The sequence below is a fragment of the Erythrolamprus reginae genome, chromosome Z, assembly GCF_031021105.1.
Source record: "Erythrolamprus reginae isolate rEryReg1 chromosome Z, rEryReg1.hap1, whole genome shotgun sequence".
In the NCBI taxonomy this organism is placed as follows: Eukaryota; Metazoa; Chordata; class Lepidosauria; order Squamata; family Dipsadidae; genus Erythrolamprus; species Erythrolamprus reginae.
Genome location: NC_091963.1, coordinates 51254620 through 51280652, shown reverse-complemented (window position 1 = coordinate 51280652; position 26033 = coordinate 51254620). Strand labels below are relative to the sequence as shown.

Here is a 26033-nt window from a genome sequence, read left to right as displayed (position 1 = left end):
GTCTTGTTTCTTCTCTTCCCTTTTCACTTTGTATATCAGATTTTGTTTTATCTTCTTTGCTTGATTCCTGTCTTTCTCCACTTTCTAAATACAACTCTAAGCCAGTTATATGTTCATAGATCTCTTGTGCTCTTTCCGAAGTGTCAACTGCAAGTCAGTAATTTCTAATCCTTAATTATTAATTATTAGTTAAATATTAATTAATTAATGTTCTATAAAACACAGTAGAAAGTAAGTAAATAACCCCAAGACAAATTGCTAATGTACAGTTAGCAATCGGGGGGTTTGCGCATGCGTCAGTAAATTGAAGACACTCTGCTGAACGCTCTTCAAATGAGAAAATAAACATTGGATTTTAAACCCTGTCGAACCACCCTAAGTCTCAAATAAATTGAACTAAGCAATAAAGCCATAAATTTGGAACCCGGAGATACCTTGGGCTGATTGAAGGAGAGAGAAACAACTTGGAAACAGTCTGCTTTCCACTCGAAACTGTGAGTAAGCAATAAAGCAATAAAGTTAAGAGGAGAAATGGCGGAGAAAGTGGGGGAGGAGCTCACAGAGAGAATGGATGCTTTGCTAAAAACCTTTGTAGTGGTCGGTCAGCAGTTAGAAGAAATGCAAGATGTGGTTACTAAGACTGCAACTGGTTTACAAACAGTGAAAACAGAACAACAGGTCCAAGGTAACAGGGTTTCCAAATTGGAAGAAGAAAGGGAGCAAGACCGTCAACATATAAGTATGTTAGAAGACAGATTAAGAAGAGCAAACCTACGCCTGAGGGGCTTCAAAGCTGATTTTGCTGATAGCAGAAACATGATCCAAAATATGCAACAATGGTTTAAGGAGAATAAAATTGAAGTCTTGGATCATGAAATAGAGAGAGCACACTGGGTTTTTGGAGCAAGAAGAGACCCAAATCAACGAGACATTGTAATTAAATTCCTCTCAGAAAGAACGGCTGAAAAAGTTTATAAAGAATTAAGAAAAATCACTAACCTTACTTCTAGAGGAGCTCCGATTCGGGTGTTAAAAGATTTGTCAGTGTCAACCCTACACGCAAGAAGTCAAATGCACCCGATAACGGAGGCCCTGTTCAAGGGAAATATGCGTTTTAGTTGGCAGTATCCTGCCATTATCGTCGTGTTCCAGGAAGGGAGGATGTATCGAGCAAAAACATTCCAAGAAGGAAAAGAAATGCTGGCGAAACTCGGCTTGAATCCAGATCTACAGCAACAGGCAGAAAGAACAACAGAGGTGCTGGAAGAAGGGGGGGGCAGTAGGAGGAGGAGGAAGTAAAGATTTTATGGAACTTTTACAATCAACACTCCTTGGCAAGCAAGCTCTTTTGGGGAAGGAAAAAGATGCACTGAATCCCAAGATGGAAGCAAGAGTCACTAGGCAAAAAAAGAAATGAAATGTTCGTAAAAATCTCTGTTTTAACTGTTTAAATGGTTTTACATATTAAGGGGAAAAAAGTTGAGGTCTGTTCCAATTTAATATCTGCTTTAACTTTAATCAAATTAAGGGAGACTTGGGGAGGGAAGGGTGGGGTTTTATTTCCAACTTTAAAAGGGTGTTTGGGGGGGCATTAGCTTCGGTGGAACTACGCCCCTTAAGGTGCCTAGCCAAAGCAGCGGATGTTTTTTCCGCTCTTCTCTCCTTGTGAGAGAAACTCGGGGGGAGGCACCTGGGTGGGGGGAATCTTTAATAAAAATGAAAAAATTAACAGAACTCTGGGTTGCAAGAGGGAAAAAGGTTAAATGGAAATATTATGGGTGATCAAACAATTATGGCACTGAATATAAATGGTTTAGCATCGCCTGTGAAAAGATATAGACTATTGAAATTAGCGAAAGAAAACCATGTGGATTTCTTATTTCTTACTGAAACTCATAAGGGAAGGAAAAAAACGGATGAACTGATTGAGAGTAAAGAATGGAAACATATTTTTGAGTATAGAGGAGAGACAATCTGTAAAGGAGTGGCCATATTAATAAATCAAAGAAATGTTTTTCAGGTGATACAAACAAAAGGGGATAAAGAAGGAAGATTATTATTTGTAAAAGGAAAAATGAATCAAAAGATGATAACGTTAGCAGTAATATACGCTCCAAATGTAAATGCTAAACAATTTATTATGAATGCAAAACGTAAACTGGATTTATTTTCAGAGGGGATGGTGATATTTGCTGGGGATTTCAATGTAGAAATAACAGCTAATAACAAAGAAAAGAAGCAATTAAATTTGAATAAGTTAAATATGATAGATTTACACGCTGATAACTCAAATAGAGGGACATATTATTCAGCAAGACACAATAAGTTTAGTTGTATTGATTATATATTCATGAGCAAAACAGGAAATATCCAAGTTAAAAGGGCAGAAATCAAAAGTAATTGGATATCTGATCATGCAGCTATAACGGCAGTTATAAAGATAGACCCTACTGGTAGAGAAAGAATTTGGAGATATAACACAATTGTCTCAGTAAGTGAAGAAAATAAGGAAAAAATTCAGAAAGATATTCAGGAATTTTATGAAATAAATCAAAATGATGGAATGAGACAATCAGTTATCTGGGACACGAAGAAGGCAGTTATTAGGGGTAATCTAATTAGTATGGAGTCTTATATCAGAAAAAGTTGGGGGATGGAAAGGGAAAAAAGAATAAGGGAAATAGAATCAATAAGAGAAAATTTGAGAATAACCAGAAATAAAGAATGGAATGACTTGTTAAAACTTAAACAAAGACAATTAAAGGACATAGAGGAAGAAAATTGGAATAATATGAGAATAGCAGTGAAACAGAGAATTGAAATATGGGGGAAGAAATCAGCATTACAAATGGCGAAATACCTTAAAAAAAGAAAAGAAAAATTAATAATAAATGGTTTGAAGGATAAGGATGGGGTAATGAAATATGGTAACAGAGAAGTAGAAAATGTAATAAGAGAATTTTATGCAAAATTATATGAAAAAGAACATGTTATGTTACAAGAAATAGAGGTTAAAGAAAGGCTGAATGAGGAAGAAAGACATGTTAAATGCAAATATAACAAGGGATGAAATAATTAAAGTGGTAAAAGGGCTAAAACCCGGTAAAGCACCAGGCCCCGATGGATTTACAGGTGAATATTATAAAACGTATATAGAAATTCTATTACTGCATTCGGAGAAACTGTATAACAATATCCTCATAACATTAGATGTTCCACAAACATGGAAGGTGTCTGAAATTGTAACAATTCCTAAACCAGGTCGAGACTTAAAAGAACCAGGTTCCTACCGCCCAATTAGTCTGCTAAATCAAGATTATAAATTTTTAATGAAAATTTTAGCAAATAGGTTGGAAAATATATTGCCAAGGATAATTGGGAAAGACCAGTATGGTTTTATAAAAGGGAGAAGAATATATGAGCCAATTAGAAATATAGTGAATGTGCTGCACCATGCCACCAAAATTAAAAGGAAAATGGGATTACTAAAGTTAGATGTTTACAAAGCTTTTGATAAAATAAATCATGAGTATTTGTTCCAATTATGCAATAGTTTGAATATGGGGAAAGGGTTTTGTCAAATAATAAAAGAAATATACAAGGACAACATAGCCTATGTTCGAGTGAATGGAAATAGAATGGAGAAAATAGAAATAAATAATGGGACTAAGCAGGGATGCCCCCTATCCCCGATGCTTTTTGCAATGGCAATTGAAACATTGGCAAATAAAATTAGAAAAGATATACAATGGAAGGGATATCAAATAGGAAGTATGGAATTAAAATTAAATTTATTTGCAGATGATGCTATAATAGTCACAGAAACACCAATAGATATGATTAAAAGAATGATTACAATACTTCAGGAGTTTAAAAACCAATCAGGGTTAAGAGTGAATATGGAAAAATCAGAAATCATTTGTTTAAATACAGGGCCTAAAGAACAAATTGAAATACGGAAGGTATCGGGTTTAAAACTGGGTAGCGAGAAAATGAAATATTTAGGAGTATGGTTATTAAAGAACCCGGGAAAAATGGTGGAATTTAATTATAATTTAATATGGAAAAAAATTCAGAAACAAATTAAGAATTGGAAAAATAAAAATTTGAGAAGATTGGCTAAAGTAAGAGCTTTAAAGATGATGATTATCCCAAAAATGCTATATATTTTACAAGTAATGCATGGAACCTTCCCAATAAGAAAGATAAGAGAATGGGATACTAAATTGAATGTGTGGATAGAAGGTAATAAAAGACCAAGAATTTAAAAAAAATGGCTGATAGCAACGGAGGACTAGGGAGGTTGGGGAAATCCAAACTTGGAGTATTATAGGGACGCATATCATATTGATAGGCTAATGGAATTACAATTATTAGAGGAAAAACCATGGGTAGAATTAGAGAAAGAAATTAATGATATTAAGAATCAGGAATTATTATTTAGGAAATGGAATAAGGTAGAAATAAATAGACTATTAGATCCTACTAAAGCAATAATAGAGAGTTGGATGAAATGGCAAGATAAATTGAAAATGACAAACTCTAAATTAGCAACGCTGCATGTCATAAATACAAAGAAAGAAAGTAATCTCACAAAGATAATATGGGAACTAAGGAGGAAAGGGATATAGAGAATAGAACAGTTATATGAAAGGGACGGAAGAATTAATAGAAACGAAATAGGTGCCTGGGACAACAAAACTGGTTATAAACCAATGCGATAAGTACATATTTAAGTAAAATGGAAAACAAAAATATTTATGAGACAAGAAACAAGTTTAGAAAAGATATTAAGGGATAAGTGCAAGAATATAAAAGCACAAACAGGTAATAGAGAATGATTACAAGTGGAAGAACAAGTAGTAAAAGGATTGACGAGATATTGGCAGGACGAATTAGAAATTGATGAATGGGATATGGAGGGTATAATTGAAAATATTAAAAAAATTAAAAACACAAGAATAAGAGAGATGAGAAGAAAAATATTACATAAATGGTATTATACACCAGTACAATTAGCACGTTTTCAAACAACGAAGAAAGGAAATTGTTGGCATGGGTGCAAGGAAAAAGGAGTATTTATGCATATGTTTTGGGAATGTAAGAAAGTTCAAAAATTTTGGAAACAAATACAAATGGAAGTGAACAAAATTACGAATGGTAATTGGAAAATAACTAAGGAAGCAGCATTATTGATAAAAAATAGTGAGGTAAAAGAATATGAAGAAATCAAAATTGCAGTGATAGAAAGTGCCCAGGCAACTATAGTGCTTGGGTGGAAAGATGACAATAAATGGACGATAAAAAATTGGTGCAAATATATGGTGGATCACATTCACTATGAAATTATGGAAATTAGACTACATAATTATAATGAAGGGAAATTAGCAGCAACAATGAGGCGGTGGGAGATGGTTAAAAATTATATATTAACAACATCAGTAAGCGATGCAAATGTAAGAAATAAAATTCAATCACTCTATAAAGAATGAACAATGTAACCCAGAGACAAAGGCATGAAGGACACAAAATTGATTCTTCCCTGGTGAAGGGGTTTTTTTCTGTATGGTGATGGTACACTTATGTTTTCTGTTTTGTTTTTTGTAAAATTCTTTAAAAATCAATAAAAAATTATATTTAAAAAAAATGTACAGTTAGCAATCAATACAATCAGTACATATATTTAGTTAGTTAATATTTGAAATATATAGAAAGAGAGAAAGAGGAAAAAATATTAAAGGATATTAAAGGGGAAAAGAGAAAAATATATAAATAGGATAGGTTGGAGAGAGATAAATAAATTGAGAGTGGCTTGTTTGATTTTTATAGAGTAATACTTTATGCAAAGTCCATTTTTCTAACCAGAAGGATCACAATGAACTCGGAGGATAGTCCTTTGCCTGTGTAATATAGACTCTGTCCTTTCAATTGCTCTATTTTTGCCTCTTTAGTTGCTCTACCTGCTTCTGCTGGGCTGGTACCTCAGTGGGATTTCCTATTATTTTGGACTTCTTTTGTCCGTTTTTAAAAGTTTTTTAAAAGGCTCTTTTCCTCCCGGACTCCATCAATCCTCCAAACCCGACCAAATCTCTTTCAAAATCCAAATCTCTTCCAATGTCCTACCAGCTCCTACAAATCAAAATGGATCTTCTCCTTTCCCCAACGCCTCCGGCCCGTCGCTATTCAAAATCCAATGTAGTTTCCTTCTCGGCTCCCTCTCCACTTGCCAACCATCGCCTCTCCGAAAGTACAAAAATAGTCAATAAAAAAGAATTCACTCCAAAGTAGTCCTGTAGAATTAATTTTTTTTTTAAATTTGAAGCTTCAATTTATTTTGAAAATTAATGAACCTCACTTTTGGCAGATCAACCTCTTGATGCTCAGTGTTAAACTCCTGGGATTTTCATGAACTATTTTCCTCTACCTGCCTGCTGATTGTCAAAGTCTCAAATCAGGGGAAATTGTACTCTTTAACCGCCATAAATCCAATGTAATCAATCCCGTCTGTTCAGTCCGATCTTGCAAGTAAGGCAAATAAGATTCTGCAATAGAAAAGACTAGTTGAGGATAAATATATTTTGTCTCCGATTAGGTTTTTTTAGAGTTTCAGTCATCTTTCTCCCACATCCGCTATTGCCGCCTCGTTATTCATATGGTTTTTTTTTTACCCTAATTGGATAAACTCTCCTTCTACACAGTTTTTTTTATAGTTGTGAAAAGATTATGTCCTTATAAAGTCCATCAGTATAGTGTAACAGCTTACTGAAAAAGAATGAATCTGTTTTCTTACTTGCTTCCTCTTTTGGTGGCTGCTAAGGTTTCAGGCCCGCCATACTGGATCCAGCAACAGTGAACGCCTTCTACCGCCAATAGTGAGGGTTCCCTTCGCATCAGATGGTGAGCACCTTCTACCATCTGAGGCCTGGTTAGCCCCTCTTCACCCACGTCATCCTCCGAACGATCTGTGTCCCAAAAGATTTCGGGGATTCAAGGGAAAAGCAACCTCTGGAGGGTTGCTTTGCAAGTTTTTTTTCATTGCTCTAACTTGCTCCAAATGTTTCTTTCCAGCCCTAACCAGTGCTAACAATGTTCCCAGTTCTTACTGGCTTGCAAGCTCTTTCATTGTTACTCTCTTCAAATAGGTTTTTTTTAAAGCCCTAACTGAGGGATAAAATATCGTGCTGAAATTGACCAAACGAATGAATATATGGTAAATTGGAAAAATGGAATAAACTGCCGATCTCCCTTATTGGGAGAATTTTGGCTATAAAAATGTCAATTTTACCAAAATTATTATATTTATTCCAAACAATCCCAATCTCCCCAAAGAAAGATTTTTTTCAAGAATGAAATAGAATTATAACCAAATTCATATGGACGGGAAAAAAACCCAGAATCAAATTACAATACCTCCAAGATAATAAAAGACAAGGAGATTTTGGACTACTGGATTTCGAGTTATACTATTATGCATCATGTTTGATTGGCTAAGAGAATGGATAAAATTAGAAAACAAAAGATTGTTATTATTAGAAGGCCATGACCTATTGGTGGGATGGCATGCTTTTCTATGGGATGAAAAAGATAAAAAACAAATATTTTAGACGTCATGTAATTAGAAATTCAATTTATGAAGTATGGATTAAAATTAAAAGAGCCCATTATCTACAAATTCCAAAATGGTTTTTCAGTATAAAAGCAATTATACATCCAAAAGCTAAAGATTTACGAGGGATGATTAAATATTGTCAACTATTGGATGAAAGAGGCAAATTGAAAGATAGAGATCAATTAGAAAAGAACAGTGTAAAAGTAGATTGGTGGTCCTATACCCAAATAAAATCAAGATTTCAAAAAGATAAAATAACGGGAATACAAAAAGGAGAATCTGAATTGGATAAAATAATTTTAGGACAGGATAAAAAAATTATTTCTAAACTATATAAATATTTATTAAATTATAAAATGGAAGAGTTCATAGATAAAGGTAACATACATAATTGGATTAAGAATTTTGGTTATAATGTTAATTTAGACAAATGGGACATAATTTGGTCAAAGAATTATAAACTAACAAAATCATCGGCATATAGGGAGAACCTATATAAGATGTATTATAGATGGCATCTTTCCCGCGCAAGACTGGCTCAGATGTACCAAAAACTAAAACCGCAATGTTGGAGAACATGCTATCATGATTGGTGGACTTGTCCAATGATTTAAAAAATTCTGGATTTAAATACAAAAATGGCTATTTGACATACTTAAAAGTTAAAGTAAATAGGAAACCTGAAGCATATTTATTAGGAATTATAGACAAAAAACTAGATCAGAATAAATACTATTTAACAATACATATATTTACAGCAGCCAGAACTGGCAGTAGCTCAATGTTCGAAGCAACCAAATTTATCAGATGACTCACTGACTCTTAAAAATTTTTTTGGCTGTGCAGAGGCAGATGCGCTAATATTAAAATTAAGAAATAAGGAAGACACAGACTATTACAAAATTTTGAATTGCTTTTATGAATGATTTAAGAAAAGGAAAGAAAATTAAAATTACAATATATACAATAATTTAACACTTAAAAAAGGAATCCTTGAACAATACAATTAAATTTATTATATATCTATGTAATAGATATTAAATATTTAATACAGATTTAACATAAGGCGGTAGGAAAATAGTTGATTTATAGATAAGATAACAATAACCAAGACAAATAAACGGACAGCAAATATTCAAGTTAGAAAATGGAAATATTATATACAAATTTCATTGTATAGATATTGATAATTGTAATAGAGAATGGTTTATTTTTCTTCCTCTTAAAATATAAGTTTAGATATTATTCTGAATTGTTTATTTATTTATTTGTTTGTTTATTTATTCAATTTTTTTTAATGCCGCCCTTCTCCTTAGACTCAGGGCGGCTTACAACATGTTAGCAATAGCACTTTTTTAACAGAGCTAGGCTATTGCCCCCACAATCCGGGTCCTTATTTTACCCACCTTGGAAGGATGGAAGGCTGAGTCAACCTTGAGCTGGTGATGAGATTTGAACTGCAGATCTTCAGATCTACAAGTCAGCTTCAGTGGCCTGCAGTACAGCACTCTACCTGCTGCGCCACCCCAGCTCATTTGTTTGTTTGTTGTTGTTATTTTTGTTGTTTTTGTATTTTTGTATTGTATTGTCTTATTTTCTTTTGATATACCGTATATGCTCGAGTATAAGCCGCTCTGATTATAAGCAGAGGCACCTACTTTTGCCACAAAAACTGGGAAAATTTATTGACTCCAGTATAAGTCGAGGGTGGAAAATGCAGTGGCTACTGGTAACTTATAAAAATGGAAACCAATAAAATTACATCAATTGAGGCATCAGCAGATTAAATGTTTTAGAATAATAAAATAAAATTACATCAATTGAGGCATCAGCAGATTAAATGTTTTAGAATAATAAAATAAAATTACATCAATTGAGGCATCAGTAGATTAAATGTTTTAGAATAATAAAATAAAATTACATCAATTGAGGCATCAGTAGATTAAATGTTTTAGAATATTTATTTCAAAGAAAACCAGTAAACTAGCTCTGTAAGTTTCAAAGAGGGTAAAGAGGTATATGTCCCCCCAAGGCAGGTATAGGGGAAAAAACGAACGTACTTACTTCAATCCCCCGCTGCTCCCGCTGGTTTGGGTTTGGGTTAAGGTACCTGTCCTCTCCTTGCCTCAAAGAGATACAATTTCCGTCTCTATTTACTATTACTGAACATCCAAAATGTACTATTTAATTCTAATATACCATACATAATCTACTATATAAACTGTATGTGTATATACAGAGAGAGAGAGAGAGAGAGAGAGAGAGAGAGAGAGAGAGAGAGAGAGCTCTTGTAAAATTACCAGTATATACATTCAACCTCATAGGAAAAACAAACCCAGAGTCCAGTTTCTGCCACACATTTAACCGTAACTAGAACATGGCACTGGACCAGAGTACCTCTGGAACCGCCTGCTACCGCACGAATCTCAGCGACTGATAAGGTCCCACAGAGTTGGCCTTCTCCATGTCCCATCGACTAAACAATGTCGTTTGGCGGGCCCCAGGGGAAGAGCCTTCTCTGTGGCGGCCCTGGCCCTCTGGAATCAGCTCCCCCCGGTGTTTGTTTGTTTGTTTGTTTCTTTCTTTCTTTCTTTCTTTCTTTCTTTCTTTCTTTCTTTCTTTCTTTCTTTCTTTCTTTCTCTCTCCCCCTTCCTTCCTTCCTTCCTTTCCTATCTGTCTTTCTTCCTTCTTCCTTCCTAGCATATTTCTTTCTCTCCCCCCCTCCCCCGGTAAATTGCACAGTCAAATACTGTACTAGCTTTTTATTTAAGGTTACAAAGCAAATGAAGAATCATTTTGAGTATTCTCCAAAATTTCTTCAGTGGGATCCATAGCTTATCTGGCAAAAGATTTTTCACCTGGCAGGAGGTGAACAAGCAGAGAAAGCAGTTCCCAAGTGCACATAATTAGGGTGCCTTAGAAGTTCATCCTTTCCAAGCCTTAAGTAAAAGATTATACTATGTAAATGGCAAAAAAAGAAAGAGGATTACCTAAAGTTCTGAAATAGATCAAAGTTGATAATATATGAGAACAACATTCAACTTATTAATTTAGGCTTGGGTGAGAACAAACTTTCTAGCTGAACAAAGGACTTTAGAGAATTTTTTTTTAGTGTTGACATTGGGCGCAGCCAGACAGTTGTCTTAAAAGGCAAACAAACAAACTGTCAAAAAAAGTATGCTTAAACAAAATATAATATCTTGGTTGCTGAATTTAATTCTGCCTAGACGTGGGGCAGGCAGAAAGTGATGTCCCAGCAGATGGGTGGCTGGCGAGGACCACGTGCTCCCATCCTTGTCTCTACTGGGGTTGAAGGAAAGTTTAGGGACCCCCGCCCCGTCGAGAAACGCCTCGGCAGTGACATTCTGAGAGTTTTTGCCTCCCCACTCCGATAACCTCGCTTCTGCCGAGGCTGAGAGGAGAGCAGTTTAAAAAAGGGACTCTCGGCTTGGGTTTTTTTGGCCGCTGACATGTTTCTCTCCCCGCTGACAAGTTGCACCGCCGCCGCCTCACCCACTGCCCCCAACACCGGCTCCATCCTCGACCGGCAGAAGAAGAAAAAAAACCGAGTCCTTTCCTGCGGCTCTCTTCCCTGCAAATCCCAAAGTGAAATTAAAAGCCCTCGTTTTCTCTTGCGTCTAAACAAAATTACTGTGCGCTTCGCTCCTGGAAGGGTTGGGAGTGGGAGGCACTGTTCTGCAGTGGTTCTCCTCCTATCTCTCTGGTTGGTCGCAGTCGGTGTTAGTAGGGGATCAGAGGTCGACCTCTAGGTCTCTCCCTTGCGGGCTTCCTCAGGGGTCGGTCCTCTCCCACCTGCTATTTAATATCTACATGAAACCGCTGGGTGAAATCATCCAAGGGCATGGGGTGAGGTATCATCAGTATGAATAGAATAGAATAGAATAGAATTTTATTGGCCAAGTGAGATTGGACACACAAGGAATTTGTTTTGGTGCATATGCTCTCAGTGTACATAAATGAAAAAGATACATTTGTTAAGAATCATGTGATACTGATGATACCCACCCCATGTCCAGTCGGCGAAGCAATGAAAGTGATGTGCCAGTGCCTGGAGGCTGATAGGGTCTGGATAGGTGTCAATAGGCTCAAACTCAACCCTGATAAGATGGAGTGGATGTGAGTTTTGCCTCCCTGGACAATTCCATCTGTCCATCCATTACCCTGTGGGGGGAGTTTTTAACCCCCTTAGAGAGGGTCTGCAATTGAGCATCCTCCTCGATCCACAGCTAACATTGGAACACCATCTTTTGGCTGTGGCGAGGAGGATGTTTGCCCAGGTTCACCTGGTGCACCAGTTGCAGCCCTATTTGGACAGGGAGTCACTGCTCACAGTCACCCATGCCCTCATCACCTTGAGGTTCGACTACTGCAACGCTGTCTACATGGAGCTACTTTTGAAGAGTGTTCGGAAACTTCAGATTGTGCAGAATGCGGCCGCAAGAGCAATCATGGGCTTCCCTATGTATGCCCGTGTTTCATCAACACTCCGTGGTCTGCACTGGCTGCCGGTCACAATTCAAAGTGTTGGTAATGACCTATAAAGTCCTACATGGCATTGGACCAGAATGCCTATGAGACTGCCTTCTGCCGCACAAATCCCAGTGGCATAACAGTCCTTTGCAACTGTCATAATGGTCATTTCCAACTGTCATAACGGTCATCCCCAACTGGCCGATAAGGTCCCACAGAGCTGGCCTTCTCTGGGTCCTGTTGACTAAACAATATTGGTTGGTGGGACCCAGGGGAAGAGCCTTCTCTGTGGCAGGCCCAGCCCTCTGGAATCAACTCCCCCCAGAGATTCGAACAGCTTCCACCCTCCTCAACTTCCAAAAAAGACTCACCTCTATCGCCAGACGTGAGGATGATTAAGCCCCCCCTTTACTGTTTTTTTCTGACCTCTATATTACGATAAATTGGGTTGAGTATGTATGATTGTGTAGTTGATGATTCTATGATACTGATTATGTTATATTAATTAATTATGTTTTTTAATTAACTTTTTAAATTTTTTAACATTAGGTTTGTACTGTGTTGCATTATTGTTGTATTTAGGGGTCCAGGTGGGCTTGTTGCTCACGTACGTGCCTCCCAGCTGCATATCAACAGCCCTGCCTGTGCTGCTTGAGGGGGTGGCCGGGTTGGCGGTGGAGTTCCCCGGACTTATTGTCTTGGGCACTTCAATCTGCCATCACTCGGCGGTTCCTCTGGGTTAGCACAGGAGTTCATGGCCACCATGACAGCCATGGACCTGACTCAAGTAGATCAGGGTCCGACTCACGAGGGTGGACACACACCTGACATGGTATTGCTCTCAGAGCAATTGAGTAATGGTCTGAGACTAAGGGGCTTAGAAGCATTGCCTTGTGGACTTCAACTCCAAGAATTCCTCCACCAGTCATGCTACCTTAGGAATGGGAGTTAAAGTCCACAAGCCTTAATCTTGCCAGGTTTGAAGACCCTTGCACTTCTATTCCCCAACTGTGACTCACAAGGGTGGACACCCCCCCGACATAGTATTCCTCTCGGAGCAATTGAGTAATGGTCTGAGACTAAGGGGCTTAGAAGCATTGCCTTTGTCAAGGTCAGATCATTTTCTACTGCGGCTTGATTTCCTGGCTCCAATCTTCCCCCGCAGGGAGGCGGAACCGACTAGGTGGTTCCGCCCCAGATGCCTGATGGACCCAGAGGTTTTTCAGAGGGCACTTGGGGTTTTACCAGATTCATTCGTCCACAGCTCGGCAGAGTCTCTTGCTGTGGCCTGGAAGAGGGCTGCAGCGGAGGCTCTTGACCGAATTGCGCCGTTGCGACCTCTCTGTGGCACTAGACCCCGTAGAGCTCCATGGTTCAACGAGGAGCTCCGTGAGTTAAAATGCCAGAAGAGACGTCTAGAGAAGCGATGGTGGAAAAGTAAATCCTAATCTGACTGAACACTTGTAAGAGCTCATATTAAGACTTACAAAGTGTCGCTCAAGGCGGGAAGATGCACATATCATGCCGCCTTGATTGCATCAGTGGAATTCTGCCTGGTCACTCTGTTTAGGTGACACGCTCCCTTCTGAATCAGGGGGCAGTTGGGGAGCCCTTGCAGGGCAGTGGTGAGGAATTTAACTTGTTTTTCGCTGATAAAGTCACTTGGATCCGGGTGGACCTCGATCCAATTGGATAGCAGTATCGGCTGACAACGAGCCAGTCGAGGTGACTGGGGCTCGTCTTTGTCCATCTGTCCGGGAGGAGTTTGATTTGGTGACATCTGATGAAGTGGACAAGGCCATTGGAGCTGTGAGTTCCGCCACCTGTTTACTGGATCTCTGTCCCTCTTGGTTTGTTTCGGTAAGCCAAGAGGTGACACGGAGCTGGGTTCAGGAGAGCCCCCTCCTCAAGAAGCCTTCCCTGGACCACGCTGTGCTTAATAACTACCATCCAGTCTCCAACCTTCCCTTTATGGGGAAGGTTGTTGAGAAGGTGGTGGCACTCCAACTCTAGCAGTCCTTGGAAGAAGCCGATTATCTAGGCCCTCAAACTCTTCTTCAAACTCTCTCCAGCACTTTGCTTTAAATCTTCTCACCAGTTGACATCAGTCTTTCAGTTTTATCCTTTTATTTGTGGCCATTGTGGTTTAGACAGCTTTTCAAGACGATTTCTGTTGCCGTTAGTTGAGGGCTCTAAATCAGCACTCTGTTGGGTATGCTAATCCCAAACAGATCTATGACAGTGTCCCTCATCTTCACTGCCCCTCCTGGGCAGTTCTGACTTGGTTCTGGTTGAGCCAGATCTCCAGGTGACAGAGATTCGGGATTCTCCTGTGGAGCGCGGGGAACTCTGTGTCAACTCTGCACTTGGCCATGCCCCTTTTATTTCCCCCTCTTTCTAATTGCCTTTTTAAAAATCTAAGATACCCAGGTAACTCGGCTTATTTTCCTATCCCCTGATCATATTAACTTTTTCTATAAATGTTCCAATTTATATAAATCATTTTAATGAAGGATAGCTTTCATTATTATATATTCATATATTTTATATGTATCAATCAACTAATCCTCAATATCTACGCTTGGAAAACATAAATAATGGAATAGATTAAAAAAAAAACTTCTATAAGATTGCAGTATCCACAACACAAAGTCCTATATTATACATTCCTTGTCACCAGAGACAATCTTTCAATCAGTCAGGGACTTATAGTAGCTCTTTGTAAATTGCAGTACAGTGATCCCCCGATCATTGCGAGGGTTCCGTTCTAGGACCCCTAGCAATGATCGGGTTTTCGCGAAGTAGCGCTGCGGAAGTAAAAACACCATCTGCGCATGCGCAGATGGTGTTTTTACTCCCGCAGCGCTAGCGAGGAGCCGAAGATTGGGGTTCCTGTTTTAAAACGTCGCCGCCGGCATGGGCGGCTTGCCAGCACCCCCCCGGACCCCCAACCTGGGTTTGGGGGGCTGCTAGGAAGCCGCCCATGCCGGCGGTGACGTTTTAAAACAGCCACGCGGCTTTCCAATGAGTCCCGAAGACAAATGTCAAACTTCCGTGTTTGTCTTCGGGACTCATTGGAAAGCCGCGCGGCTGTTTTAAAACGTCGCCGCCGGCATGGGCGGCTTGCCAGCACCCCCCCAGACCCCCAACCCGGGTTTGGGGGGCTGCTAGGAAGCCGCCCATGCCGGCGGTGACGTTTTAAAACAGCCGCGCGGCTTTCCAATGAGTCCCGAAGACAAACGTCAAACTTCCGCGTTTGATTTCGGGACTCATTGGAAAGCCGCGCGGCTGTTTTAAAACGTCGCCGCCGGCATGGGCGGCTTGCCAGCACCCCCCCGAACCCGGGTGAGCAGCGAGCGAACGGCGGGTGGCCGGGCGAAGGGCGGGCGAGCGGCGAAGGGCTTCTCGCCCTCCCGCCAGCAAGAGGGGGAGCGAACGGCATGGGCAGCCTGCGGACAAGCCGTTCGTTCGGGCCGCTTCCCAGCTGAGTACTCAGCTGGGAAGCGGCCCGAGCGAACAGCGTGGGCGGGAGAAGGGCGCGCGGGCAGGCTGCGGACAAGCCGTTCGCTCGGGCCGCTTCCCAGCTGAGTACTCAGCTGGGAAGCGGCCCGAGCGAACGGCGTGGGCGGGAGAAGGGCGCGCGAGCCACGGGTGTGCGGGCAGGCAGGCTGCGGACAAGCCGTTCGCTCGGGCCGCTTCCCAGCTGAGTACTCAGCTGGGAAGCGGCCCGAGCGAAGCGGCAGCAGCGACGAGTTTGCGTGGGCGGTGGGGAAACTCCTCGCTGATGCCCGCCAAGAGGGGGAAGACCTAGGGAAGCCGCCCAGCAGCTGATCTGCCCGGCGCCATCTACGCATGCGTGCCCATAGAAAAAAAAGGGCACGCATGCGCAGATGGTGTTTTGACTTCCAGGTTCAAAAATCGCAAATTAGCCTGTTCGCAATGGTCGGGAACGCAATAACCGGGGGATCACTGTATAGTAGAGTCACCCACCGCTTATAATAATTTTTGAAAAACAAAGGATTAGTTATAGCTTTAATGACATTACAGTACATGCTTTGTAATAGATGTATTTTAATGGTAACCAGCATGTCTATGAAATTTTGGTTATTTCATATTTCAATATATTTAAGTGTTAATGTTTTGAACAATGTGTAGCAAACATAGGAAATTATGAACAAGTACAAAGAATTTGAAGATGCTAGTTTACAGAAAGATAATAGTATATTTTTTTAAAAAATCACTTTTTTCCTGTCCTAAATCATACTAGTTGCTGATACTGTGCCATAGTACTAATAAAATTTATGTGATAGCATAACAGAAGATACTTTAGCACTAATATATTTTATATGGCATAAAACCTCTTCAGGCATCATCATTAATAAATCCACCTCCTAAAACATATTTCCAACAAAAAATTAAAGAAAAAAAAGAATCTGTCTACTTAAGTTGCTGTCAGGCTCCTCTTGGGAAATCTCATGATCAGTCCCTACGATTGCCTAAAGGATTGGATGTGAATAATACTCGATTTGGAACAACAGTTAAAAAAGGTAGGAGAATTAAGGTAATACAGTGTCACTTCATACTATTATTTAACAGGGAATTGAATAACTTATTTGTTTATCTCATTATTTTTAATAAACTAAAGATAATAAACATATGTATTCTTTCTCTTCCAATTTCCCCCACAACAACCCTCTAAACTGACTGAGAAAGAGTGACTGACCCAGCCAGCTTTCATACCTAAGGCAGATTATAAAAACAATATTCTGAGATAAACAGAAAAACATCAAAAAAGTAACCATCTAATTTGCTGTTGCTAGCTGCAGATGTACTTAAAATTATGTTGGATTGATCTATCAAGCTATCCCATAATTTATTAATCTTGATTTGTTGAACAAATTTTAGTGATATAGTTTATGTATAATGTTGACCCATAAACATTGATTTATAGATTACAATGGATAGATATACCCACCTTGTTAAACCAAGCCCAAGAAAGCATCTTGTATTTAGCATATTCAGCAAACCCCGTCTTTAGAGCTGATTACTAAATGATACTCAGCCTTTCATGTGTTTTAACTTGCTCCAATCCTGCTATATCCACCAAATTAGGAGAAAACCTTATAGTGAGATGTATGTTTGTTTGTTTGTTTGTTTGTTTGTTTGTTTGTATTGTATACTGTGATTTCTTCAGCCCCACGAAGTTTCCTCTGAATTGTCTTTTGATGATGAATCTTCCAACAAAATCCCAGTAAGATTCTGTTAAAAGCCAGGATAATTTTCATGTTAACCCTTTTAGATGTGTTTGAATCAAAACTTCATAGTTATTATAGCTACCTCCCATTGATTGACTTGTTCTATTCTAATAAAGAAGTTTCAGTATCCTTATCCTTTTCTTTCTAATGGACTTGGGGAAGAATAATCGTACTTAATGATGAAATAATAAATATTTCAATACCTTGGTCAGAGGTTTGCTAGATAGAAAATGTTGAGTTTTATTCATGTTTTATGTATGGTAGTTGCTTCCTAATTATTTTTACATAGTATTAATGGATAAAGAAGCAAACCAAATATTGATATGAACAAATTTGAGGTCATGAGTCAAGAAAAATTCTAGAAAGTGTTCTTGCCATAACAATTGTTGATGTCTCTGTTGATTAACAGCACAGTATCCTGATTTCCCTCCCCCCTCCCTGCACCTTTTCCAGATTTTACTAAAATGTATTCTAAAATTTTTTAATTTATAAAGACTGATTCATACATACATATCATATTGCTGTTATTCAGTGATATTTAATTTATGCCTGGCTACACACAGTATGGTTTCCTATAGTTGTGCAAGTAAAAACCCCTGGAACTGAATATATGAACAATCTCTAAGGATGTTGCATTTATAAATATTGATTTATATTAATTATTTCATTACATAAATTGATTGATTTTTAGAGATTTCTGCTGCACATATTGTAAATCCCCGAAAGACATTTGATGAAGTCCAAAAGGAAGCACAGGTGGGACATGACTTATATGTTTCAACACACAATGATTATTATGTTGGTGAGTAAAAAGGACAAATAAGTATCATGAAAAAGCTCTAATTGTAAGTATGATCATTTTATTTAGCAAAGACATGTTTACTTTCCACTTTATCATAAGGAATGAATTTAACATTTCTCTTGCAATGTCTTTTGAAGATTTTGTTAATTGATATTTATATATTTGATAAATGGAAACAAAACGGTCATAGGAATGCATGCCTCTGACCCTTCATTACAGGAAGATCAATTGTGAGTAATCCTCAAGTTATGACCATTTGTCCAGCAACCATTTAAAATTATGATGGGTGTGGAAAAAAAGGATTTACCATTGTTGCCTTAAGTTATGGCTGCTGCAGTGCTCCTATAGTCATATGATCATGTTTTGCAACTCACCCACACTTATGACTGCGGGGTACTTCTCAGGTCTTGGGAGAATAGACATGCTATTTGTGGAACAGCAGGAGTCCCATTCTGGTGGTTTATGACCTCATTCTCCAAATCATGTGCACCATTACTTCTCTAAATCATGTACCCATTTTTGTGAGATTAGGAAGATAGAAGGTTTCCAAAGGACCATGAGAATTAATCTTGTGGCTTGAAGAAGGAATGGGATGTGCCACTTGGAAAACAGTTAAGGTGGCAAAAACCAGTAAAGTGGGGCTTGAGATGACATTTCTTAATGGCAGTGGTGTTGCTGGAATTGAAATACAGATCTGGGGGCAGTGGTAGCTGGATGAAACTGCTGAAGATTAGAGAAAAATAAAGTTTTACACTTAGGCAAAAAATACCAGATGTACAAGTACAGATTATGTGAAAACTAAACTCAAAAGCAGTAACAATGAGGGATTCTGGCATGATTCTGGCATTCTTACTGACTATCATTTAAATATGAATCAGCAATAGGCATCAGCAGACAGAAAAGACAATGAAATCTTTGGATGCAGAGGAATAGAGTCAAGATCATGTGAAGTATTATTACCACTTTATAAAACCTTAGTAAGATGATATTTGGAATATTGTGTTATTTAATCATCTTATTATAAAAAAGATGTTGAGACTTGGAAAGAGTGCAGAGAAAAGCAAGTAAGATGATTATTGGCTTGAGACTAAAACATGAAAAATGGTTGCAAGAATTGGGTATGGCTAGTCTAACGAAAGGGTGACATGATAGCAGTGTTCCAATATTTGGGAGGCTGCCACAAAGAAGAGGGAGGTCAGCCTATTTTCCAAAGCATCAGAAGACAAGAAACAATGGATGAAAACTAAGTGAGGAGAGAAGCAACCTGGAATTAAGGAGAAACATCCTAATAGTGAGAATAACAACTAACCAGTGAAATGGCTTACCTTCAGAAATAGTGAGTGCTTTTATCACTGAAGATTTTAAAAAGACATTGGACAGCCTCTTGTGTAAAGGATAAAGAGTCTCTTACTTGAGCAGGGGGTTGGGCTAGAAGACCTCCAAGGATCATCCCAAGTCTATTCTGTATTATTTTGTAAGATCCCAGGCTTGTCCTTCAGCCCCAATCCCAACATTGCTGCCAAATACCACTGTGCAGTGCAGCTAAAAGGACATAGATTGGGAAGGGGTGGCTAGGTGGTGGGAGAGGTAGAATTTCAGCCATTCTGCACATCTGCGTCAGATGGGTAGCACTGCATCAACCCCCAATTAATAAGCTGCCTGCCTTGGGTCTCTGGAGGCCTCCCCACAGCAGCCAGCATTCCTTACCTGGAATTCCTTCTGCTAGTGACCTGCAATTCTTCATTAATAACAGGAGCTGGAATGCCAGAATGTCGCATGGCATCTCACTTTATAACTGCATCAACTAGTGACTAAAATTCTGATCTCAATTGTGTCATAAGTTGAGGACTACCTGAAAATCTTTAGGAGAATATTTGATAATATGGGTTTATGAAGTTGGAATATAGGGCATGCTTAAAATAATTTTCTAGCACAATTTTCTAATGATATAATGTCTGTCAAGTTTCAGATGATTAGGTTCAGTGATTTTATATTGTTATTGAACAATAATTATATTGTTGTTGATGAAAAATACTGCCAGGTAATTGCCTCAAGTAAAATGTACTATTTTAAAAGTTTTTTTAAAAAAATTAAGAAAATAATATATAATGGCACACACTTAATCATTTTAACTGCACGAGTAATCTCCCCAATTTTGAGTAATAAAAGAAGTGTATGTCAAAAACTTACTGTCTTAAATTTCTTTGGAGAGTAGAGCTGGTTTTGGGGAAGGAAAATAAAAAAAGTTAAATCCTTCAAGATGAATTGTGAAATCTTCCAGGATGTAGAAAGGAGTTTTAACCTGCCTAGACTTCTAGGTTCAGTGAATAACTAAATAAGTGTTGTTAAGGTTTGTTTTTATATTATATGTGCTCAAAACAAATCTCAGTTGATTTCTTTCAAAGTTAGCACTTTTAAGACCAATCATTATCTCAGATAGCCTACATTCCCACCCTGTTTAGTCTACTTATTTTAAAACCTGATTATTTTATTTAAGCTTTAAAATTCACTTTCTTTCCTGTTGTTGTTTGATTAATACACTCTAAAAATTGCTTTCAACAGATACTTTATTCTAATTTATGCTTAATTGGGTTGTAATTTGGTAACATGGCTCAGAAAATATTGCCCTTTCTAGCTATGTTTAAAATATTCTTGTTTTGGAACAACAGAAAAATGAACACATTCTTCTTTTGATTTGTTCCTATAATCCTACTTGAAGGAGAATGCAATTGCATCTTCTCATAGCATTTTTGAAAGGCCCTCAAACATCATTAGAATAATCTGGAACTAGTTTGGGCCAAAATATTTACAATTATTAATTTTTTTAATAGAGTAAAACATTTTTGTGCAAAATAACTAAAGCTGGTGAGGTTGAAATCTCCTGTCAAACCCCCCCCCCCCCCCATTTTGTAAACAAGCAATAGATGGCAGAATCTTTCAAAGTTGGAGAATGAATAGTTACATAGATGTTAACTTAAAAAGATGGGAGGGGAAGGCCCTAAGGTAAATTTAAGGACTAATATTTAGGTAGGATTCCAAAATGCATGGAACAGCCAAGTGCATCTAATTTTTTGTTGCTTCAGAATGATAAATAGGGAGGTGTCTTATTAACCTTGTAGCTTGAAAGCCTTTACAATAAATGATCATATCCCATTTTCTCCAGGAGAGGCAGTGAATAGAAAATATAATCCATCCACATTCAACAGATTTAATCTTTATGGTAAAGAAACACCACATTTTAATGATGGACGGAATATTGGTAGAACTTTACATTGGTTACATGACCTACAGATGTAAGTTAAGCTTTGAATTCATAACTTTTGTACTATCAATTAAATTATATTGTTAGGGGTTCAAATATTATTAATTATAAACCTGATTACCGTATTTTTTGGAGTATAAGACACACCTTAGTTTTTGGGAAGGAAAATAGGGAAAATAATGTGCTTACCAGTTATTCATCTGTCAAGCGTCTTTAGTCTGGTCAGCTTCAGCACATTATTTTATCCCCTGGTTAGGGCTTTAAAAAAAATTTATTCAGAGAGAGTAACAGTGAAAGAGATTGCAAGCCAGTAAGAGCTGGGAACATCATCAACACCTGGAAAGAAACATTTGGAGTAAATAAAGCAATGGAAAAAAAACTACAAAGAGAGGGTTTGAAAAACATTTTTCACAGAGAGTAACAATGAAAAGGTTTGCAAGTGGGTAAGAGCTGGGAACATTGTTAACACCTGGTTAGGACTGGAAAGAAACATTTGGAGCAAGTTAGACCAATGGGGTGGGGGGAAAACCTGCAAAGACTTAGGGCTTGGAAAACATTTTTCGCAGAGAATAACAATGAAAGAGCTTGGAACCTGGTAAGGCTGGAAAAAAACTTATTCAGAGCAAGTTAGAGTAATGAAAAAAAAACTAGAAAGACTTAGGACTTGGAAAACATTCTTTGCAGAGAGTAACAATGAAAGAGCTTGCAAGTTGTAAGAGCTGGGAACATTGTTAGCAACTGGTTAGGGCTGGAAAAAAACATTCAGAGCAAGTAAAGCAATTAAAAAACCCTACAAAGACAGGGTTTAGAAAACATTCTTCACAGAGAGTAACAATGAAAGAGCTTGCAAGCTGGTAGAAGCTGGGAATATTGTTAGTACTTAATTAAGGCTGGAAAGAAACTTATTTGGAGCAAGTTAGAGCAATGAAAGAATCATGAAAAGACTTAGGGTTTGGAAAACATTCTTCGCAGAGAGAAACAATGAAAGAGCCTGCAAGGTAAGAGCTGGGGAGATCGTTAGCAGCTAGTTAGGGCTGGTGAAAAAAAGCTACATTTAGAGTAAAAGACACACCCAAATTATCAGCCTCTTTTAGGGAGGAAAAAAGTGTGTCTTATAATCCGAAAAATACGATAATCCCCATGATATTTTTGTATATGTTTTATTTGTAGTTTTCCTTTAACAACCAACATATTTTGTAGACAGTGTATTGACTGTCAATGTATTTTTATACAGTGCTAACAATAATAATAATACAATTAAATATACATAATCCTTGTCTTCCAACTTTTAACATTAATGTGTTCATTGTAATTATAATAGATTATTTTGTATATCTATATATATAATATTATTTTCCTGATTTGTACCTCTCATTTGTTGGGGTTCTCCTACATTCATATCTTTGCCTTTAAACAACACCATTCTCTATGATTCTTTATTACCTTCTCCATAAATACATTTAAATATCAATAGCATTTCTTCATACAATGTATTTCTTGAACACTGCTGAATCAGTAATATTTTATATTTTAGATATTACTCAATGTTCCACCATAATTCCTATATCTCATTTTCTATAAACACCAATAAAATCAGGAGTGGTATTCACTTACCTTCCCTAGCAGTTCGCAAAGGTGATATTTGATATTCCTTTAATGCTCCAAAGAAGTCAATTAGTAATAAAATGTAGTCAATTCCAGAATTAATCCTCCAAGTCCCCTAAATATTTATTCCTTAAAAGATATAAATTGATGATTTACAATCTTTATAATTTTCCAGTTTATACCTTCCCAATTATCCAAATTTTAAAGTCTTATTTATCTTTTTTTCCCTTCTTTCTCTCATCTTTTTTCTTTTGCCTCATAGAATGTTGTATAAAGTAGCTTTAGTCATCCAAATCCAAATTTGCCCCAACAAGTCCCCTCAAGTCTTTCAAAACTACCTTCCAGTAAAAAATTGCATTGGACGGGAAATGAACACTCAGACACAAGTTTTCTCCACTCAAATCCTCTCCAGCCAGGAGCACTTTAGGCTGCCATAACGCTCCTTTTCCTGAGACGCTCGGTCTTTCCAGGGGAAATCCCTGCTCCGTTGGTCGGGCTGACGCCCCAAAAACCGACTGACAGTATCCCCCTGTCTTTGGATCTCTCCTCATGAGGTCTGTGACTCTCAAGGGGCTGATCAAACATCCCAAAAGTAACGGTGTTAATGGAGCTCAGCTCCACACCGTCCACCCAGCTCCGCAGCTGGCTCTGCCCCAGCAAAGAAAGTTTTGAATAAAATTATAAATCAAGATCAAAATGGTTTCCTCCCATATCATCAAATTAAAAATTGTACCCGAACAGTTTTAGACATTTTGGAATTTTGCAATGCACATCCAGGGAGGCAGGTAGCACTTGCCTTTCTGGACACACAAAAGGTTTTTGACAATGTCAATTGGTTATATCTTTTAGCACTGATTAAAAAATTAAACTTTGGGAACAATTTTAAGAACATTATGCAAAACATATATCTATCGCAAACAGCCAGGGCAATGATAAATGGCGATCTGATTGATCAATTTTCTATTAATAAAGGGGTTTGTCAGGGATGCCCAATATCACCTCTCCTTTTTATAATAGCACAAGAAATAATGTTAAATAAGATACGTAATAATAATGAGATAAAAGGTATTAAAATTAAAGATCAAGAATATAAAATGCAGACATATGTGGATGACATATGTGGGGGTTTTTTGAAGATCCACTAGAATCAGGTCTGGAATTTCTCAGGGAAATAGAAAAATTTGGGAGTTTTTCTGGGCTAAAAAATCAATAAACTAAAAACCAAACTTATGACAAAAAATATGATTCAAAGGAAAGAAAAAGAACTGGGGAAAATTTTGAAGTTGCAAATAACAAAAAAGATTAAATATTTGGAACCAAACATAACAAACAAAGTGTCATCCATTAAAAAAGATAATTACGATAAATTGGCTCAAGAAACAAAAATTTAGAAAAATGGGGTAATTTACAATTATCTTTTTAAGGAAGAATCACTGTAATTAAAATGAACATTCTCCTGAGATATCTATACTTGTTCCAAATAGCACCTATATACTTAGATGCAAAATATTTTAGGGAACTTAACAAAACCATTACAAAATTCATCTGGCAAAAGAACAAACCAAGAGTTAAGTTGACATACATTCAAGATAACAAACGAAGAGGAGGGTTAGGCCTTCCTGATCTTAAATGTTAATATGTCGCTGCCTCCCTAATTTGGATTAAAGATTGGATTAAGCTATCAAATAAAAGAACCCTAACATTAGAGGGACATGATTTGCAAATGGGCTGGCATGCCCACTTGTGGAAGGATGAATGTAAAACGCAAAATACATTTAACAAACACTTAATCAGGAAATCTTTATTAAAAACATGGCAAGAAATTAAAAAGAAATATTATATTAAAATTCCCCTTTGGCTTTCAACAATGGAGGCTATTATCTACCCAAACTTAATTGATCCTACAAACTCTTTGACTTATAAAGACATCCTCCATCCAGATGGACATTTAAAATCTAGAGAAGAACTAGAACTTCAATATAATAAAATGGATTGGTGGACATATACTGAAATTAGATCTAGATTTAACAATGATATAAAAGGGGCAGGCATAGAAAAATCTCTTAATCCACTGGATAAATTTTTTATGGGATCGGATAGAAAGAACATAACGAAGATATATAATTATCTCCTGGACCCGGATTGTGGGGGCAATATGCTGGCTCTGTTAAAAAGTGCTATTGCTAACATGTTGTAAGCCGCCCTGAGTCTAAGGAGAAGGGCGGCATAAAAATCGAATAAATAAATAAATAAATAATAAATGAATAAATAAAATGACCACCCTGAGAAAGTAGTGAAAGGCCCTATGCTTGCATGGGCCAAAAACGTAGGATGTAATATTCATCTAGCAGAATGGGAGAAATCGTGGAATATAATTAGCAAAATAACATTATCTGTAGCCTAGAAGGAAAATTTTTACAAATTATTTTACAGATGGTATCTCTCCCCATCAAGAATTGCTAAAATATTCCTGAGATTTAAATCAATGTGTTGGAAATGTTACAAAGATGTTGGCTCTTTCTACCACATGTGGATATGTCCTAAAGTCAAAGTGTTATGGAAGATCATACATAGGTGGCTGATAGAAATCATGGAGATGGAGATAGAATTCACCCCCAAAGGCTTTTTACTTGGAATCTGGAATAAAAATTATCCCAGACAAACATTATACCTAGTGACGCACATAATTAGCACAACTAGAATAATTTATGCCCAGAACTGGAAAAACCAAAATATCCCTTCAGAAGGTCAAATTATCAAAAAAGTATACAGATGTGCAGAAATGGATGAGATGACAAGGGATATTAAGGGAACAAAAGACAACGAAACTAATAAAATATGGGGAAAATGGCACAAATGGATTTTTAAAAAAAATCAGATAGAATGATATCTAATACCAGATTATAGGTGTACTGAAATATATGATATATGTATATATATATATATTTACAATTCTATCTATTCTAATATCTCTTTTAGATCAAAGTAAGTTTTTCCTTTTCTTGTTAA

General features: G+C 37.5%; 1 protein-coding gene across 1 annotated transcript in view; it reads left to right on the top strand.

Annotated features, from left to right (window-relative positions):
• Positions 1-26033, top strand: part of EFHB (EF-hand domain family member B) — an 80657-nt gene that overhangs the window by 12572 nt on the left and 42052 nt on the right. Inside the window, exons 4-6 of the mRNA XM_070727253.1 lie at positions 16467-16647; positions 18047-18157; positions 21321-21450. Of these exons, the coding sequence (XP_070583354.1) occupies positions 16467-16647; positions 18047-18157; positions 21321-21450 (422 nt within the window). The remainder of the gene's footprint in view (positions 1-16466; positions 16648-18046; positions 18158-21320; positions 21451-26033) is intronic.